At 42.9% G+C, this 21,259-nt stretch overlaps 1 protein-coding gene across 3 annotated transcripts in view; it reads right to left on the minus strand.

Annotated features, from left to right (window-relative positions):
- Positions 1 to 21,259, minus strand: part of USP54 (ubiquitin specific peptidase 54) — a 56,118-nt gene that overhangs the window by 13,284 nt on the left and 21,575 nt on the right. For 2 of the 3 annotated variants that reach the window (XM_053388003.1, XM_053388001.1), the window contains exons 10-18: positions 19,886 to 20,056; positions 15,845 to 15,970; positions 15,314 to 15,688; positions 12,398 to 12,626; positions 10,527 to 10,666; positions 8,824 to 8,997; positions 7,336 to 7,455; positions 6,006 to 6,192; positions 830 to 2,256 (exon numbers count right to left, since the gene is read on the minus strand). In XM_053388003.1, the coding sequence (XP_053243978.1) occupies positions 830 to 2,256; positions 6,006 to 6,192; positions 7,336 to 7,455; positions 8,824 to 8,997; positions 10,527 to 10,666; positions 12,398 to 12,626; positions 15,314 to 15,688; positions 15,845 to 15,970; positions 19,886 to 20,056 (2,949 nt within the window). The remainder of the gene's footprint in view (positions 1 to 829; positions 2,257 to 6,005; positions 6,193 to 7,335; positions 7,456 to 8,823; positions 8,998 to 10,526; positions 10,667 to 12,397; positions 12,627 to 15,313; positions 15,689 to 15,844; positions 15,971 to 19,885; positions 20,057 to 21,259) is intronic. The other variant, XM_053388002.1, reaches the window with a different exon arrangement.

Genomic DNA, 21,259 nt, shown 5'->3' on the forward strand with positions numbered 1-21,259 from the left:
GGATGGGGGGGGGGACTTTCCTTTCTTTTCTCTATGTGATTAACCAAGAATCCCCCCCCAAGTCAGAAATGCCGTTTAAATGACCTAAGCTGATGATTTAAGACTGTGTGGAGATAATTTTCTAACCAAAAGCATGTTTTAAGGAGATCGTGGAAAGTATAAGAGCTTTGGGATGACGCAGTAAAAAACAGCGTCATCATTTTGGCAAGTTCTGTCGAAAGACTTATGTCTGGGAGGAGGAATGGATCTGTTTTCATATTGCGGGCGAGCCTCTTCAGAGGACTAAAAGAAGGCGACAGATTGGCGAATGATGGAAAGAGTGCTTTTATTTATGGAAGTGATGATATATGGAAACCATCTCGATATGGTGATTGGATGAACGGAAAAATTCACACAGGATTATAACTGGTGTTTACCTGCTTAAGGAGGTTATCAGAAGAGAACACAAAGAAATAAGAAAAATATATGAATAATATGAGATGTAGGAACACCAAGATAGGACTGGATAGAAATATGAACATTATTTGGACAGATTTGTGGATATTAACGCAGCAGTAAGAAGATGATTGGAATCCCCTTCGGAACTTGAAATATGGGTACCCCCAACAAAAAAATTAAAATTCAGCTTCGTAATTCAGAATTTATGTGATGTGATTTGATTTGATTGGTCGGTTAATAAAAATTATTTAAAAAAACAAACAAACATGCAATGCCGCTGGCCTTTAATTTAAATCTAAATGCCTTTTATACACTCCAAGGCACTGAGTACTTGCAATATTTTGCCAGTCTAGGCCCCCATATATATGGCAATTCATAGCATTTACGTTACCTGTCTTGCCCAATGGATGCCAGGGATTGTCCAGTCTTCCCGATACAGACTGGCTTGTCTGAGATGCCTGCAAGCTAGCCTGATACAGTGACTCCAGCTCAGAAATCTCCTGTTCTGTGTCTTCATTCCACTGTGGGTGTTTCTGTATTGGGTCCTCTTGATGAGACATAGGCGACTTGTTCCTAGGCACCGGAAGACAGGTGGCACTCTTGCAATCCAGCTGAGAACTATAATACCTTTTAACATTGTCCACCCAACAGTCCACAGGCATAGATGTAACCAAGCCAGCAAGATTGCCGTCATTCACCTCTCTCACTTCTCCCTCGTGGCTGAACTTCCCCGGGGATAAGTCAGGATCTATGGAACATTGTTCCCCTTTGTTACACAGTTCTTCATTGTGTGATCCAGAACTCTCGGACATTTTACTGTGAGCGCTAAAATAATTTCCGGAACTGAACTTGTCTCTAGAACTCAGGCACGAGTTCAACTTTTCAGCCTGCCATATTCCATTCTCTTGCCTTCCAACTACTGGCTGCCTATGCCCGAAAAATTGAGGATTGCTGATGGGCTCCTGTTGTAACATTGGAGCATACTGATCATGACAGACAGACACTTCCCTTTCTTTCTCATGAGTGCCCTCCTTCTGGGGGACACCCTGCAAACGCTGAAATTGCTCTGCAAGGGAGCGAACATGCCCCTTAGCACTGATCATCTCAGGTTTCAGAGAACCCCCACTGACAAATTCTTCCTGTGAGTGATGTAAACTCTCATGGCTGTTTGCTCTTGGGTACCTATTTGCAGTCGGCAATGGATCTGGAGGACAGTGGGGCAAAGGGGAAAGAGAAGTCAGGGTTATGACGCGATTGGCCCACTGCTGCTCAAGAAGAGGCCTCTCTGAAAAACCTGATGGTTTGAAGCATGGATTATGAATGCTGTTTTTATCAGATGGTGCTTGCGCTGGATGTGAAGAGGGGAAGAGCGTAGGCAAAGATCCAGAGTTTACCATGTTACTTTTCAATTTGCAATATGGTGTGGGAGAAGCCACTATGTTATGCACTTCTTCGAGCTTACTGCTACTGCTGCAATCCTTATTGTCTTTTAGACTAGCGGGAGAGACTCCCTCTAGCACTGGATCATGGCAGACTTCATTCTCCGTTCCAGTGGATCTGTCACCCACCCCATGTCTACTTGGAAAAGAGGGAGCTCGATCACTGAAACCAGCAGAAGCAGCTTGAAAGTTCAGAGAAGGCTTGCAAGAGGGGTTGCTTTCAGGAGGAGGTGGGAGAAAGGACTTGGGATAGGATGACTGCATTTCATGATGGGAAGCAGGTGGATGGAAGTAAGAACTGGACCCAAGTTCTGCTTCTCTGCTGGGTTCCAGTACAATCTTCTGGCTCAGCAGTACTTGGAGCGGGCCAGTCTGTTCACTGAAACACACATAAAATCACAGTCAGTTTTTAGTGCTTCTTAACTGGAGAACAAATCTTAGGAGGAATTTGAAACCCCTTGTGCTCCACCAACGCCCACTCTAATTCACCTTCAACAAGGCACATTGTTAATTCTTCTAGCATTTAATAATAATAATAAATTGGTGGGGTGGGAGAAGAACGGCTACTGATTACAGGATAATATTTCGTCTTCTTACAGGCATGAGTCCCATTGGTACTTATCATCATCATTCACAAAGCAGTATCCATAACAAAGAGCTTTGGTGTGCATTCTGTCAATATAATCCTAGTTAAAGTGCATGTGTAATGCAGTTGCAGCTTGGAAGATATCTAGAGGGAAACCTAAACATGGAGTATGTTTTTTTAATCTGAGTAGGGCGGAGGAGATCCTCATAAAACCAAGAAGATGCAATTCCTAGCTTATGTGCATCATCTACTGTGTTATGGTAGAACTCTTCTTAAAACTTATTTTCTCCACCTTTTTTTTTTAAGTTGAAGTTTTCCAAAAGCAAGTGTAAAAGGAAGTTTGAAGCTATCATGCAGAAGATTCAACCAGTAAGCACTTTAGATGGAGTTGACTCTTCACCCTGAGAACCAGGGACTATAATAGTGTTACAAGTTGATTTACTCTCCACATTAAAAATTATCTTTGAAGTAATGTTGTTTTAACATGAGTATTTCTGTAACAGATACATATCTATAAAATATAATACAGTGGTACCTCGGGTTAAGTACTTAATTCGTTCCGGAGGTCTGTTCTGAACCTGAAACTGTTCTTAACCTGAAGACCACTTTAGCTAATGGGGCCTCCTGCTGCTGCCGCACCGCTGGAGCATGATTTCTGTTCTCATCCTGAAGCAAAGTTCTTAACCCGAGGTACTATTTCTGGGTTAGCGGTGTCTGTAACCTGAAGCGTATGTAACCTGAAGCATATGTAACCTGAGGTACCACTGTACGTAAAATAATACTTTTTGTGAATATGGCGATGTCAAATTTTAAAACTGTGATAGAACTTTATTTTCCAGAGATCTTATTTTCACTCATGTCTGTATAATACACGCCATAGGGATCTAAATTAGTGTACAGTACACCACAGCACACTGTAATGGAGGAAATAACCAGAACTCCAGGCTAATAACATGGTGAAGATATCACCTTTTGATGTCTTCTAAGTTTTTCTCCACAAGAGATTGTCACAACCACAACAGTCTGAACGAGAGGAAATGGGGCAATATGGTCCGTTTTCAATGTAACGTCTCTCCAACGACCACCATAAGGTGGGTAAATTGAGAACTATTAAATCTGAAGCAAAACTAGCATGGATTTTGGAAGAAATAACTAAGGGCAGAGTCTTTTCTCCAACCCTATCTGCCTGCCCCCAACCCAAAGGATTTTGGCTTTCAGGCCAGTTTCCAGCTAAATCTCAAAAGGACTAGGAGAAAGCTGTAACAAGCAAGGCTTAGCATAAATCTGCATTATGTTATTTGTGCTTTTTAAAAAGCATACTCAAACTGGCCACTTTTATTCTGAAGAAAAAGCAGCTGTGGGTCCCAGGTCTGAAATGTGTCCTTGGTTTGGATTTGTGGATCGTACCCACTTGTTTCCTGCTTGGCAGGGGGTTGGACTCGATGGCCCTTGTGGTCTTTTCCAACTCTATGATTCTATGATTCCTGCCCGCCACTCAGTCTCTTCACACCCACTCCAATTGCTATTTGCCCTTTAGGTAAAGGTACCCCTGCCTGTACGGGCCAGTCGTGCCCGACTCTAGGGTTGTGCGCCCATCTCACTTAAGAGGCCGGGGGCCAGCGCTGTCTGGAGACACTTCCGGGTCACGTGGCCATCGTGACGAAGCTGCTTTGGTGAGCCAGCACCAGCGCAGCACACGGAAACGCCGTTTACCTTCCCGCTATAAAGCGGTACCTATTTATCTACTTGCACTTAAGAGTGCTTTCGAACTGCTAGGTGGGCAGGAGCTGGGACCGAACGACGGGAGCTCACCCCGCCGTGGGGATTCGAACTGCCAACCATACGATCGGCAAGTCCTAGGCGCTGAGGTTTTACCCACAGCGCCACCCGCTATAAAGCAATTTGGCCATATGATACAGCTATTGTTGAAGCCGAGGAAAATTTGAACATGTGTCTCTTTTCAGATGCATCTCTGAAGTACTAGAGTAGGGAGGTTCTCATCTCTCTTGATACTAAGAGAGTTTTCCTGCTTCCAAGTCCCCAAATTTCAGAACACAGGAAGCAACCGTCCAATGCGTGGAAAAAGAAATGGCATGTCCCTGAACTGAGCAGAAGTCAGGATACTTCCAAAGACTGACTGACTATCTATCTATCTACCTACTAAGGACTTCACTGAATACTAGTTTGGAAAAAGGCATGCTTCCACATTTTATTTGCTAGTTTGTGTGCATTTTGGGACATTAGATACAATTTTAAAAATCAGCTTGCTACCACATAAGTATCGATCCTGGTTCAGTACCTGTAACTTGGCGTTGACAATTTGATTGGTACTGAAGAACATACTCAAACACTTTGTGCCACATTCTAAAACTACTTTGCAGACTAGGAAGCCTCCATACACACAAACTTGGTTAAAAAAAAATAATAATTCAGGATTTGCAGAAATCAGACAAGATCTGATTGTATGGCAGTCAGTGTTGGGTTGCTGGGGTGCACACACCCTGTGGACAGCTACTGCAGGGTCATCATTGTGATTTCCAAAGATGTCTCATCAAAACTCATCAATAGAAGGGCTTTCTTTTCTCTACATGGTGTATTCAACTTTGGTATTGTAAAGCATTTCTTTTTTTTTACTCTCACTCATTCACATCTTCTCATTTTTGCCTTCACACGGCTCCTTTTTTAAATGGTACTGTCATCTATCTATTATTTTTTTCTTTGTGGTGAAGAAAACCTGCTTGGGTTAGCAAACTACTATCAATTTCTTTAAATACCTTACTAGACAATTGTTTTATTGTACAATTAATGCAAAGTTGTTGCACTTGGCTGTTGCACTGGATCTCTCTCTCTCTTTTTCTTCTTATAAGTGATTCTGTTTTGTTTTCTCAGCATCTAAACTGCCATTTTGTTGTTGTGATTCCCCCTTAGCTAGGCACATGCAGTAAAATTCCTTGTGTGCCCCTGCTGGTTCCTTGTTGGCCAACATCCACAGTATCACTAGTGATAAGGAACATTCACTCTGCTCCTATGCCCGCACCATTCTCAGCCTTTAAAAAAGGAGAGGTACTATTATTCCCTGTTGGAAGAATGGAAGAAGAGTGGCCTTTAGAAACGAGCACAGCAAACCCCTCAAAACCAGCAAGCTTACTGCCTTATGAGCAGCATTCCTCAACCACTGTGCATACTTTTTAAAAATGAGATGTATACTTCCATCTTCAGCACTAGAATTCATATTCCACCCCCTACCCCTGCCAAATTGAACATTTCCATTAAAACAAGACACCTTTCCCACATCTGTTACAGAGGCATTAACCTTTCAATGGATTGTGCTCCTAGTGCTGGGTCAGGGTTCGCACTGTTCAACACTACAAAAACAAAATCCAATTATTCTCACCACCTGGAGAGGTCCACGATATTCTAAGTTGCTTGGGGGCATGAGTTAAAGAAGGGGTTTCACACAAACCGGGGAACATATAAGCTCACTTCTTCTTTCCAGATCAGGCCCAATTCAGATCTGGAGTACTGCAATATTCTTAGTCTACCTTGAAGATTGGGTCATGTTGCCCCCCAGTGGCGGGTGGCGGGTGGGCGGCGGCTGTGCTGGCTGCTGTTGCTGCATGCGATCCTGGAGGCTCCGTGCTTTTCGGATACAGATTTGCAGCTTCTTATCGACTAGAGCTCTGCTGTGAGTGCTAGAGCTGGCATCATGCATGGCAAGTCTTAGTTTAGCTAAAAAGCAAAAGAAAACATAGCAGAAACAAAAAACAAAACTGGGGGGGAGGGAGAGAAAAAACAAAAGATGCAACAAAAACATAAAAAAGAAACATGCAAATACTGCCACAGAAGAGTCCACAAGGATGCATCCGTTCCCATTAATGCACATTCAGGTTAGCTATGTGTCCAAACAGGTTAATCAAAACTGAAAAGATACGAAGCTGAGCAAAATCGTTTTGTTATTTTTCTTTTTTTAGGAAACCCCCTCTTCTCTGTGACATGGGTCACTCCCTGATGCATTGAAGCAACTAATTGTTTCATTTCAAATGGCCGTGTTTAGCTCCAAATACTGTAATAATACTCTATATACAAATGAATCTGGTCAGGATATGAAATCCAAGATATAGCCAGTTGGGACACTTGCTACCAGAGCCTTTATGAAGTCTGTATTTTGCCTTCTTGTTTCCTTTAATCCATGAGAACAGACTTCCAAAAAGAAATACTTTCAACCTTCCAAAGCCATGACATTAGAAATCAGTTTGTCTGCAACCTTGCTAACCAGCAAGAAGGGAATGGAGGGTGGGGAAAGAGTCAGCCAATCAAAAATATAACGTATCAAAATAAAGAAATGCAGCAGCACATGTTCCCAAAAGTCACAGCACATGTCTTAAACTTATTGAAACACTGATGCCTCCTCTTCCATCACAAAATTTCAATTGGTACAGCCTACACTCTCTCCTTTCTGGGGGGACCAGGCAATATGCTGTACTTTGGGAATTTAAACTTTTTGAGAAACCAGTCTCTGAACTGGGGGAGAAATGTATGCCGTGGGGGAGACGGGCGGCTGGAAAGCAGGAGGTAGAATAATACAGCGGTCAGAACTGTTGGCATCAAGTGGAACGTTTTTGTTCCCCTTTCTATTGCCTTAGTTCAAAAGGAGCCCCAGCAGGAAAAGGGGATGGGGAAACACTAGGACAGAATTCCAGGGATGATGGTGCTCATAAAGAAGATGCTTCCATACACTTTTAAGACACACACAAGCTTTTTCCAACTGTGAGTTTGCATTGACCTGTCCAGTTTTACTTTCCTAAGTGATGATATTAGATATTAGTAAACTGCAAAAAGCGGGGTAAGCTGAAGCAATTAAGAATTACTTACATATAGCTTCATTACAGAGAGCCAAAGCTGCAGCACAGTCTCCCTTCTGCTCTTGATGCAGTGACTCTTCAAAGACTGAATCTGCCTCCTGCACAGACCTCTCAAAGCCATCAGTCCTCCCTGCAAGGGGGCAGCACTCTTCATTTTCATTGACATTCTTTTCAAGTTTCCTTTCCCCGCTTCACCTCAGCAAAAGACAACATCCCCTCCCTAATGCAGAGCAACCTTAGCTCTGCAACATTTTGAATAGCAGACCCTTCTCAGAATCACAAGCACAGCAGAGAGAAAGAGAGGGGAAACTGTGGGTCAAATGCAGCCAAGCTATCCAGGGATTAAGAAGCAAGTATCATTAGTATGTTGAGGATACCCAGTTTTATCCTTCGTTTTCCTCTAATACAGGGAGGTGGTGGGTTGGCTAAATATGGAACCCAGGAGCAGTAATGAACTGGATAAGGGCTAATAAACTGAAGCTCAGTCCAGAAAAGATAGAATATTTGTTCAGCCTGCTCTGGAAGGTTTTTTCTTCCCCTAAAGGGTCAGATTCACAGTTTAAAACTGCTGTTAATTTCAGCACCAACTTCAGATGTCCCTTTCATTATCTAAAGCTAGTGCACCAGCTGAGACTTCTCCCGGACTGAGATGGCTTAACCACCTGTCATCTATGCCCTGGCAACGTCCAAATTAACTACTGCAACATATTATATGTTGGACTCCCTTTGAAGACTATTCAGAAATGACAGCCTGTGTACAATGCAGTGAAAAGGCTACTAACCAGAACTGATTGTTTGGAACATACCTTGCGGTTTTAAAAACAGCTTCCCTAGCTCTCTGTTCATTTTCAAGCTCAGTTCAAACTACTGGTTAGAGTGGTTGGTTTGTTAACTCCATTTCTGTAAACTACTTTGAGGAACTTTGTTTAAAAGTGGATATAACATAGACAGGGGGAAAACTTCAGAATAAGAGGTATCACAAAACATATTATCCCTAGTGGAAATTTGTATATTTGTTTTTCATATGGCCCAGATATAGCTTAAATTCTTGGGCGTTTTATCTAGTTCACTAGTTCATCTAGTTCACTCTAGTTCACTCTTGACAGCAGCTCCAATGTAAAAAAATATTTCACTTATTTTAATGTCAGTTGCCTTTGGAGCCTTTCATCTAGTTCACTCTTGACAGCAGCTCCAATGTAAAAAAAAAATTCATTTATTTTAATGTCAGTTGCCTTTGGAGCCCTTTGGGATCCAATGATAGCACAGAAAGGAAAGGAAATCAATAAAGCTAAGGATCTCCTTTTTCTACTGAAACACATCTAACAAACTTTGCAAGTATGTATGCAACTGCTACAGAAGTTACACTGCAACCCCCAAAGGGTGTGAAATGATCTTTGTAGTAAACCATTCTCTCCCCATTTATCATCCTAGGCACAGATCAGTCATCCCCAATCCTACCGCTTCTGTGCAAGATGGATAGCCTGCCCATACATGTTACCCTGGTTTTGCAGTTCATCCAGGTCCATGAACCTGCTTGGGCGGGGATTAAAGCCCATTGCAGCCTCCAGTTCCTTTTCCCGCTTCCTTCGAAGTTCCTGCTCCTGGGCCCTCCTTGCCACTTCTTCCTGTAATTCATCCAGTTCACTCTTAGAAGAGACAAGCACCTCCCCGCCTTGAGAAGGGAAAAAACATCAAGAACACCACATTTTGTTAATAAACATGCCGTTTTCTTTCCAGGATTCCACTCCCCTCCCCCCCCCAAAAAAAATTTGGTCAGTTTTCTTAAATCTACTATAGCTGATACAAAGTTTGTACCAAGCAATTACTTCCAATATGAGACTTATCAAGGAGGTGAAAACCTGCTATTTCTGCCCACACCAATACCTCTCTACTTGCTGGGCATGCAATTTTAGCATCATCTCCTATACCTTCTATTCTTTCACCACAAAACCCAAACCGCTGTACAATTTCTTGTTCCCCAAATTAGTCTGGAAAAGATAGACTGTTCCTTGGGCTTCTCATCCACCCCATTTCCTTTTGCTAATTCAGATCAATCTACGTTAAAACTCCCTCTCTCTCTCTCTCCCTCTCTCTCTCTCTCTCTCTCTCTCTCTCTCTCAGAGTTCAGACATCATAATAAACCACAACCAATAAAGCTTAACTATGTTTAGTGCAGGCTTGGGAACCTATGGACTCTGTGGTTGTTGGACTCTCACAACTCCCATGGAATTTGGCCGATGGTAAGGAATGATGGGGGTTGCAGTCCTACAACTTCTGGGTGGTTGCTGCAATGAAGGGGCCAACCATACCTTATAATCAGCCAATAAACCCAAATCAGAAACCAGTTTGAAGTGGGTTTGCAAACAATGTTTTGTGCTAGTGTTTAGCATGCTTTTGCAAACCATGGTTATGACCACTGCTCCACCATTGAAGGCTCTTGCACCTAGATGTAGCAGTGCGGAATAGACTGAAAATGAAAGCAGGCATCTAAACAGCGATTTACCTGGTAAATATATTGTGTGTGTGTGTGTGTGTGTGTGTGTGTGTGTGTGTGTGTGTGTGTGTGTACAGACAGACACCCACCCACCCATGCCAGCAATTTAGGATAACGCTTCATACATCTGATGGTATGGACTGCAGTTCACAAAAGCTTATGCCATAACAAATGTTAGTCTCTAAGCTACCACAAGGCTCTTGGTTGTTTACAAAAAAAACATGTATTTGTTTCTCCTGGATGACAACAGCCTACTTCTAATTGTGGTTGCTTTTCATTTTCCCCACTGCCACAGCACCAAGCAAAAATAATACAACTGAAAACGTGTCAAGTGGCATTTCTATTAAATGGAACTGAAAGTATAAGAGAAAAGATTCATTCCTTTCTCAATATGCCTGATTATTCAGCGAATTGTGTATGTAGTGTGTTCTGTTCGCACTGCAGGTGCTCTGAGCCCTCACAGCCTATCCCAGTCACTTGAGCTGCCACCTTCTTGCTTTCACCAGCCTTTCTTTAGGTGTTGAGGGCCAATGATACTCTGCCGCCAATACTAAGAGCTTGTGCTAGTGTGACACAGTGAGGAATACCCACAGCTCTGATGCCTTCTACTTGTGTGAGATCGGGGGGGGACCAGCAGGCGGAGGGAGTAATAAAAATAAAATGCTCTAAGGACTGCAAGTACTTTAGGAGGGAAAATAAATCCTTACCATTACCGATGGTGTGCTTGTTCTTTGACCAGCTACTAGCAGTTGGTGCAGATTCTACCTCCAAGATACTGCTGCTATGTGATTTGGGAATGTTACGCCAGGCAGGAACAAAAGCTCCAGGTCGCTTCATATGAGAATCTCTTTAACCCGAAGAAAAGCAAGGTTATTCTAATATGAACTCCTAGGGTCTGCTGTCCTTGCTTGTGCCACGCACCAACCCAGCCTACTTACAAAGGCCTTTGCCAACCCACTTTCCACACCTGACCAAATCCTTTCCACCTCACCCCTCCGCATTTTGTTCCTCCCCTGCCCTCCTGGTGTTTTTTACACTTTAGGTGCAGTATTATTGTATAGCCTTTGCCCTAGAAGCCATGGATTTAGACCTGACAGATCTTCAAAAGGTGATTTCCATACCTTCCTCAACATTAGTTAACATTTTTACCTTTTCAGTCGGAAGTACACAGATCCTAAAAGTAGAGGTTAAGGACCTATCCTGTATTTCACATATGGCATTCTGGCTCCTTAGAACCCCAAAATGCACTCCCATAGAATGGTCTAAAATTAATAACAAGGGGCTGAAATCTCTGGTGTTTTGTTTACTTCCAACACTGTAGTGAATTTATATTTTATCTCAAACTCCAAGATCCTAGGCATAGTTTATACATTAACCTCTTAACAGGTACAGAAGCTTCTTTATCTGGACACCGTGGGCAATTCTGTCCCCCAGCAACACTGTTTTCCTGCACAGAGAAACAAGGAAATCACTCCCCAGCAATTTTCATTCCCTGTTATCTCTAATATTAGCTGCTCGGCTCCTCTTGCCTGCAGTTTAGAACAGAACATAAAGAGTGGGTGGGAATAACGAAAGTCAAATAGAACAAGAAAGTAAACAGTTTGGGACTTCCTTGTTCCTCTTTGCAAGAGATAGTGGGGCACTGTTGGCAAAGGAAAGTATAGTGTTGGCTACCCTGCCCGCTTGGGGAATGGGGCAAAGCGAGAGATGAAAAGCATCCCTTCAACACATGCACTTGTAGGCAGTGTGGTGTAGTGGTTAAGAGCGGTGGACTCGTAATCTGATGAACCAGGTTCGATTCCCCGCTCCTCCACATGCAGCGGCTGGGTGACTGTGGGCTAGTCACACTTCTCTGAAGTCTCTCAGCCTCACTCACCTCACAGAGTGTTTGTTGTGGGGGAGGAAGGGAAAGGAGATTATTAGCTGCTTTGAGACTCCTTAAAGGTAAAGGTAAAGGTACCCCTGCCCATACGGGCCAGTCGTGTCCGACTCTAGGGTTGTGCGCTCATCTCACTTAAGAGGCCGGGAGCCAGCGCTGTCCAGAGACACTTCCGGGTCACGTGGCCAGCGTGACGAAGCTGCTCTGGCGAGCCAGCACCAGCACAGCACACGGAAACACCGTTTACCTTCCCGCTATAAAGCGGTACCTATTTATCTACTTGCACTTAGGGGTGCTTTTGAACTGCTAGGTGGGCAGAAGCTGCGACTGAAATACGGGAGCTCACCCCGCCGTGGGGCTTCGAACCGCCGACCATACGATCGGCAAGTCCTAGGCACTGAGGTTTTACCCACAGCGCCATCTGCGTCCCCTCATTGAGACTCCTTAGGGTAGTGATAAAGCAGGATATCATATCCAAACTCTTCTTCTACTCTTCTTCAGTTGTCAATTTAGCAGCCATTAAAGCCCTTGGGAGGCCTGTGCAGATTTTTAATTTATTCTAATTTACAGACCATCTCTCCATGTAAGCTCCCAATGTGGGTTAACAGAAATCTTGCGATGATTTATTAAGAGAATAATGTGTGAACTGAGCTTTAGAGCACTGGAACTGGAACCAGGTTATATTTTTATGAAACTTACCTGGAGGTGCTAGAGCTCTCTGATAAAGGCATGTCCAGGCTGACTGGGCTGTTGCTGTTGCGTTCGCTGCTTTCATAGCCAGATTCCATCCTTTGAATCAGACGAGGTTGTTGATCCATCATATAGTGCGCACCCCGACCTAGAGTCCATTGCTTATACTTGTTGGGTTGGTTTGATCTGGTTTGGGAGATTAGCTCCTTTGGCTCCTCTTCCATAAATTCTTTAGCTGATGAGATACAAAGAACATGAGTGAAGAATCAAATTTTATTCTGCCACACTCTCTATACAATTCAGCATCCTAGAAAGGTTGCTTATCTGTAATTGATGTTCTTTCAGTTGTTATCAGTGAACTCAACACTGCTGGGACCAGTGCCTTCTAGAACCTTCGCCAGAGAACCAACAACTACCCTTCCCTCCCAGAAATACGAGGAACCTTTGGTTAAAGAGGTGAGCCAAGGACTTTTCCATTCAGTTCTTTCTAGTTGCCAGCAGATGGGGGGGGGGAGGGGAGAGGGGAAGCACCAACAGGGCTGTGTGACTGCACAGATGACCACTTGAGGAACATCAACTGCAGGTAAGCAACCAGTCTTTCTTCTTTGTGGCTTTCCAGATGTTATTGTCCCAGATAGCTGACCAGAGTGACTAGGGCTAATGGGAATCCAGCAATGTCTGCAGGACCACAGGCTCCTCTTCCCTACTCTATAGTGGTCCCCTAAGACATAACTAGGGGCGCGGGTGGCGCTGTGGGTTAAAGCCTTAGCGCCTAGGACTTGCCGATCGAAAGGTCGGCGGTTCGAATCCCCGCGGCGGGGTGCGCTCCCGTCGCTCGGTCCCAGCGCCTGCCAACCTAGCAGTTCGAAAGCACAATTAAGTGCAAGTAGATAAATAGGGACCGCTTTATAGCAGGAAGGTAAACAGCGTTCCGTGTGCTGCGCTGGCTCGCCAGATGCAGCTTGTCACGCTGGCCACGTGACCCGGAAGTGTCTGCAGACAGCGCTGGCTCCCGGCCTCTAGCGTGAGATGAGCGCACAACCCTAGAGTCTGGCAAGACTGGCCTGTACGGGCAGGGGTACCTTTACCTTTACCTTTAAGACATAACTATGATGATAGATAAAAGACGATGTTTTGGAAATCAGATTTAAATTGGGGTTTTTAATAAGTTATATTGAAAGTATATTTTTTAAAAATGGTTTAAATGAAATCTGGCTTTAATACAAATCAACATGATAAATAAGCTTGCCCTTAACAGATTGTCAGTTGCTATAGAGACTGGAAATAACCCTAAGCCAACAGAATGAAGCAAGCAAGTAAACAAAAACCCACTGGGTGTGCTCAGTTGTGAATGAGCTCTCATCAATTACCAAAGCAGTATTTTCAAGCCACAAAACCTCCTGCATTGCTTTGCAAAGAACTTGTTAATTGTGCTCTGCTTATTATCTTTTTTGTGCAGATCAATACCTAGTAAATTAAGATTATGAGTTAGCGGACTGTGTGCTCCAAGTGTGGCCACTATGTTTGAAAGTAGCTCTTGATTTACAATAAACACAACCATAAACAATGATGAAAAGCTGCTTGCTTTGGCAAAGGAAGTCCTGTGAGGAAAATCATCACAATCTGTCATCCTATACCTAGATTATGGCTTGAAATTGGGGCCAGGTCAGTCAGGATTGTTATTCCACTGATTTATCTGAGTGACATTTTTGCGTCTGTTTTATGCTTTGCAACTACCTGATCCCTGCAATTTATTTATTATCTAAAAATAAGCAGTGCACTGTATAACATTTTATTAAAGTTAAGTATTTCAGAATCTTGGAGGGTGCCACCTGAGTTTGCATAAAGGTTATATTCATAACAAAAATTTTTTTTCCTTCCAGTAGCACCTTAAAGACCAACTAAGTTAGTTCTTGGTATGAGCTTTCGTGTGCATGCACACTTCTTCAGATACACAGATTCAGATACTTCAGATATTCATGTTAAAGAAGCATCTAAATAAATTATTTTTAATTAAAACAAATGTTTTAAATGAGTTGTTTCTACTTGGTGATAGAAATTGGTTATGTAAATCAATCCTTCCTGTCTCGATTTCTTTAATTCACCTAGAAAGATGCCTGTCTTCCTATTTCTATTGAATTCTCAGCAATTTCCAATTCTTATAGAGCGTATCAATAGTTTCCACTACCTCCTTCCCATCCAATTGCTACACCATTAAACAGCCTCAATTTTTTTCATCCTAAATCCAAGCAACCTTAATTCTGAAACCTCTGAAGTGGAGACCACTTCAAAATGTCTTCACCATTCCTTGTGCAGGTTTCTTGCTTAAAAAAAAAGTTTGCATCCCTAACCATTATGGATAAGCAGGAGCAGGATTAGCGAGTACGCCCATCTTCCATTTTCACACGGAGAATATAGTTTCTGATGTTTCCTTACTGAAGGCTGGGTTTTGGTTTGACAATTAAAGGGCTTTTCTATTCGAGGCAAACCAGGGTTAGTCACTCGCTGATTCTGTATCAGTCAATTTCACTGTCAGAGAGATTCAACAGAAACAGTAGTGAGTAGCTGTCCTCAATTGCTTTTCTAATCTAGCGTCCTAAATTACTGTACAGCAGGAAAAAGCAAAACATGACTGCTGTGTTTTGCATAGACAAGTGAAAGGGAATGACGAACGGACCTCTCACAATGAAAATATAGACCTTTGAGTGTGTTTGAAATATTTCAGCAAACACATTGTTCACAGGGTCAAAATGGCACAAATGATAATTCAGGCTTCCCTCACAGATTCATCTGATACAGCGTAAGAAAATGTACTGGCTAGGCATAGTAGTTAACAATGTTATCAGTTGTTTCTACATAGTGACTAATAAAAAAATGAATGCATTTTTCATACTCTCCCAACCCACACCTCTCCCAAATTCTTACCTGAATCCTCAGAGAAGGGGCTGAGTTGTGTGTAACCACACTGTCTCCTCTTTTCTTTATTGAAGATGCTGTCTATGTTCAGTGACTCCCTTTTGGGTCTCCAAGTTGGACGGTACTTGCTAGAAGAACTTGATTTGGATTCGCTGCTTGTGCTCTCCATTTCCCAGTCTCGAGACAGAGCAGGCAGAGCTCTGGGCAGTGACTGTATCTCAGCCTGATCCTTCCCTGTTCGTGGAGAGCCCTGGCTTGTCTGTGATGGTCTGTTGTGGATCATGTTGCTGACAGTCTCTTTAAATTCCCTCAGCCTGCTGGTACTGCTGGATGTCTTAGGGGCAGTTCTGGGGGCTTGTTTCTCCTTCAATGTTTCCCCTGCAGCTCAAGAATAGAAGCAGAAGACAGTATGAGCTACATAACTTTCTTTTAAATTAACAGTACTTTTATCATCTTTCTAAACTGGCAGAGGCAAAAGAAGAGATTCAATCTATGCTGGACAGACACACAGAAGAATTAAACCATTCTTCTTGCCTTCACTGTGATATCCTGACGGCTGTGATTCATCTCCCTTTTTCCGAGACCTGCTGGAACTCCTCTTGCGGTCTGTCAGCGAGCCCTTTTTGGAAATATGCCTCTGATTACATTCACTGTCAGTCAGGTGTCCTGAAAGAAAAGAATATACTTCAGATGGAAAGAGCTTTCCAATTGGCTGTGTTGCATTCTAAGAATAGCAGACCTTTTTCACTCCCCACAAACTGCCGGTTAATGCTAGAGCTGAGTAAAATGAATAGCTTTCAGTAAGTGTATCTAGAAGTGAAGAGTTACAGTATAATAAAAGCAACTATCCATCTAGATGTGGTAAGTTAAATAGCTAATACAGAGGTACAAGAGGCAATGCATTGAGCTTTGGCTCAAAATCCTCCGGGGCCACTAGCACCTTTCAGTACTACCATACTAACAGACAGAATTCATGCATCTCTCCAAGCGAATGTGAATACCTATATTTCACTCTTCCTCCTGCTGCACTTATGGTCTTTTCTTGGTATCATACCACAGCTATCAGCCCAGTTGAGAACAGGGGTGGAGAACCTGTGTTTGGTCCAGATGTTGCTAGACTACAACTGCCATCTTTCCTGACTACTAGAGCTGATGGGAACTAGAGTCCAGCTACATCTAGGAAAGACAGAGGCTGGCCACCCCAGTTCAGAAATTCAGCATATTGTGTAAGATAATAATGGGGGGAGGGGGAATCAAGTCTGAAAAGGTTGAAAATGCATTTAATAATGTATGTAACAAGAAGGGGAAGGGATCGTTTTCTAGTTTTGTTTCCTTGCAGTTCTGTCTTACAGCTCAGAAGAACTTCCTCTCATCTTCTCATAGAATCATAGAATCATAGAGTTGGAAGAGACCACAAGGGCCATCGAGTCCAACCCCCTGCTAAGCAGGAAACACCATCAGAGCACTCCTGACATATGGTTGTCAAGCCTCTGCTTAAAGACCTCCAAAGAAGGAGACTCCACCACACCCCTTGGCAGCAAATTCCACTGTCGAACAGCTCTTACTGTCAGGAAGTTCTTCCTAATGTTTAGGTGGAATCTTCTTTCCTGCAGTTTGGATCCATTGCTCCGTGTCCGCTTCTCTGGAGCAGCAGAAAACAACCTTCTCAAATACATATATATTCCCTTTCCATAACTGAGCTCTTCTACAACAACATGGTATGCAAAGAATGTAGGAAGAGCCTTGTTAGATGAGACCAAAAGCCTATATAGTCCACCATCCTGTTTCTCTCTGTGGTCAGTCAAGTGCCTATGGGAAGCCCATAAGCAGAGCCTGAACACAACAGTCCTCTGCTACAGTTGTTCTCCAACATCTCCTATTCAGAGGCATGGTACAGATGTCATGATTAGGAGACATGGCTAGCCTTACCCTCAATCAATTTGTTCAATGACCTTTTAAAGCTGTCTAAATTAGTGGCCATCAAAATAGTAATATTTTATGAAGGGAATTCTGAAGTATAACTGTGTGTTTTGTGAAGTACTTCCTTTTGCCTGTCCTGAATCTCCCACCATCCATCTTCTCCAGATGACCCTGGATATAACCCCAAGGGGTTTCTATCCACCTTCTCCATACCATGAATAATTTCATACAGCTCCCATCATCTGTCCCTTACTTACCCCCCACCCAACAATGGTCTGGTTTGCATGTGACGCTAAGTCATGCTTTGGTTAACAAACTATGGTTAAACTTCCAGTCGTACCACAGATGATCAAGCTTGCTACATTATAGCTTGGTTTCTCTCCTGACTACCTTCTTTGCATCCCCAACCTAATATCCGAAATGCCTCTGCTGTGCCCTAGTACTGGCATTGACTCACTGTGTCATCAGCCAGCTGTACAAACTGATCAGGAAAACCTCCTTGGAGCATTTCTGCTCTCGGCAATGGCTGTGCCATTCCAGATTCCCTCCCTTCCCCAATTAAAAAAAGATCAGCTGGAACTCTTAACAAAAATCTAAAAAGTTAGTGAGATAAAATATGTCTTACAAAAATCATATTGATCCTTCTTCGGCAAGATTTGTCAATCACTCTATTCCATATGCTTGATAAATTTATCTTTAGCAATGTGTTTCAACAGAATAGATGTTCTGCTAACTGGCTTGCAATTTTCTGCATTCCTCGCCGCCGCCACCCACCCCATTACTTTAAAAAAAGAAAGAGAGAGCACTGCAATGGCCATTTTCTAGTCCATTGTTATGAAGACCAATATTAGGGGAAAGTTACATATTTTTGTCAGATCAACAACTTCCTATCTGAGCTATTTAAGTCCTCTCTGAGAGTAGATGTCATCTGGATGCAGTGATTTGTTTTATTCTGCATGGTTTTATTTGATGTTTTAAGATGTTGTAAAATGCCTTTAGATTTGTTTCTATAAAAGTGGCATTGAAACAACAACAAGGATGATGTTACTTTTTAAAATTGCCCATAAGGTCTGGAACATATCTTTGCATCACTATCTGCCTACAAGTCTCTTTCTAACGGAGCCCCAGCAACTAGATTTGCCCATAGCCAATAGGAGGAGATAACTGCCCCTCCCAGTACTTCATGGGAAAGTAATAAGTGAACCTGAAATTTAGAGATGAAACAATACAAAATTTTGACAAGGGCAAGCTTTGAGAAAGTCCTTAAACATTAATATTTTGAAAGAAAAAGATTTCATGTTTGCTGTTCACCAGCCTGTATGGTTCCCATGGCAACCGAAATAACTTATAGATACAAAGATTACGTATACTGGACCCAGTATATGAACTCTTCTGATCACCATGGGAACTACGCAGGGCACCAGGTAACTCAGCAGGTAAGGATGCACAGGGTGAATTAGTTAATTGCAACTAATTACATGTTTACATAGAAGTGATACCTGCTTCAGCTCCCTTTTCTGGCTCACCTTCCTCTCTTATTAGGGCTGGGAGCCTATTACTGTAGCCTATTTAAAACTTTAAACATTTGCAAACCATGAAAACAGAACCAACAGAAATAAAGCCTGGTGTGGGGGAAACAACACATTGTTCTGAATATATTTTGTGTAATTCTGTGTTGCTGGTGTTTTAATTATTCAGCAACTCCCTCTTGCGGGTGTGGGAGCAGACTGGGCCACATCCAAAAGAGCTCCTTATTCATTTCACAACAGCATATACATGTGTTACAATTATATTTTACATTTCTTCAACAAAGATCAAGGTAGTGGTTGTCTCCTCCACGCTGTATCCTCACAACATCCTTGTGAATTAGACTGGGCTGAGAAAGGGGGAGTGGCCCAAGGTCATCCCGCAAGCGCTTCATGTCTGAGTGGGAATTTGAACCTGGGTTTTCATATTCAGATCCACTAGCCACACTGCACTATTTTGGCTCTGGACAGTTTCTTTTCACAACATCCATATCCAATGCTTGGCGGGTTGCAAAACTTTGACCATAATCCAAAGCATGGATGGGGACGCACATCAGAATGACAAAACAGGTAGCAAAAGAAAAGCAGCAGCAAGTGGATCAAAGAATCACAGAGAGAAGAAAGGAAAGTAAATTGTTTTTTGTCTTCAACTATTCCCATTGCTTTTAGCCCATTGCTTACTGTCCACCTGCTCCCCCTCAGCTCACCTTCCTTCTACCATTCATTTTCCTTCCTTAATTGAGCTGGATTGGGTGATAGTAAATGCCCACCCATTGACAGATACTGCTGATTTTTCCTACAGCCGCAGAAAACCCAGCTCCTATCTTTCAATGGCTTTGTTTTCATAGTCCCAACCCAAGAAATAAGGAGAGGGAAGCACAGCTCTAAGGATCTGACAGGCAGGCTGGCAGCCCAGCAGACCTCTGAAAAATCCCTACTCTGATAAGACACTTGATTGCCTGAATTTGGGTGGGTGGCCCTGCAGGAGGCAGATGGGAGCGCAGTCAGCACAAGTGCCACCACCCTCACCCCCAACCCCACCCCCACCCCAGATCTGCTGCCTTAAGCCATGTGGCTCAGTGTAGCTCATAATAGGGCCAACTTTGTGTTTGCCTTAAATGAAGAAAATGATTACCTGTGTCCCTGCTGCTTTGTGAAGCTACATCGTTTTCCATGTTGTAAATGACAGTTCCCTGAGAATCAGAAGAGAAGTGACTGACCACAGATTCGTGGTGGGAATGTTTATAGGGATAGCTGTCTGTAGAAGAGTCTGTCCTAGTGTCACTTGCGATGGAAGGCTCACGCCCTGATAAAAAGAAATTATAGGAGAATTAGAAGGGCAAATCAGAAAAGGGCTAAGATGGAAAACAGTAACTGAGAAGTGTTATACAATGATGTACAACAACCACTGTGCATAATAACATATCTCAGTGCAGCCAAGAACAACCTTTTTTTGCAATTGATAAATTTCCTCAAAAGCACAGGAAATGTTTTAATTACCTTAAGAAAAACAACAACTCTTATTATACAAAATACTTTTTTAAAACCCACTCATCTAGAATATTACGGTGGTGTACAGCAAAATATGCAAGTACAATACAACATAAAATAGCATAAACCAATACAAAATAAGCATCTCATCTTGCAAAAGTTTAAACTACTGAATAGCCTGTTGGCCTTAAAAGGTCTTCAAGAGATGTCCGAATCTCTGCTGGAAGACTATTCCACAGCATGGGTCTGGAGACACTAACTGCTGGACTGCCAGTTGAAGCCAGTCGGCTCCTGAAACACGGGGATAAATAACAGCAGTACTCTGGATGAACTGAGTGATCAAGCTAGGATATAAGGACTCAGGTGGCACTTAAAGTATCCTGCACACAAGTTGTTCAAGATAGGGTATTGGTGACTGGACAGTACTTATTACAAACCATTGGGTTGGAGGGGATACCACCACCTCCTTAAGGGCTGCAGGCAGCACCCCATCACACAATGATGTGTTCACAACACCCTTGGTCTACCTGATCATCCCCCTCCAACTAGCTTCAACCAGTCAGGAAGGGAAGGGGGCCAGAGGGCACATGGCTGGATGCATTACCACAAGTAAGTCAAAATCAACTGAAAATGATCCTATAGCACTGGGACAGATGTAGCATTTTAACCCAGCTCCCTGCCACACCAAACAGTTCATCAAATGGAAAGCTCTTACAGTGCACCTGAAAGATGCTCTAGCAGTGGCAAGTATTCAAGAGAATAATGAATATATCTCCCTGGGCCTTTGCTACCTCACATAATACATGGAAAGCATTGGGGAGGGGAATAAATTTTTAGTTCCTACATTCCTCTTCTCAAAGATGAAATGAAGGAATTAATTGCTGCTGAGTTATGCCCTCCAGTCTTCAAGGCAGGAGGAAGAGCTAGTCATGATTTGCCCTTCCTTGTGGAGCTGTTGTTGTTCAGAATGATGAGCCAAACCCATAAAAATGATGAGTCAAACCCATAAAAACAAGTG

Source organism: Podarcis raffonei, chromosome 5, assembly GCF_027172205.1.
Source record: "Podarcis raffonei isolate rPodRaf1 chromosome 5, rPodRaf1.pri, whole genome shotgun sequence".
NCBI classification, from domain to species: domain Eukaryota; kingdom Metazoa; phylum Chordata; class Lepidosauria; order Squamata; family Lacertidae; genus Podarcis; species Podarcis raffonei.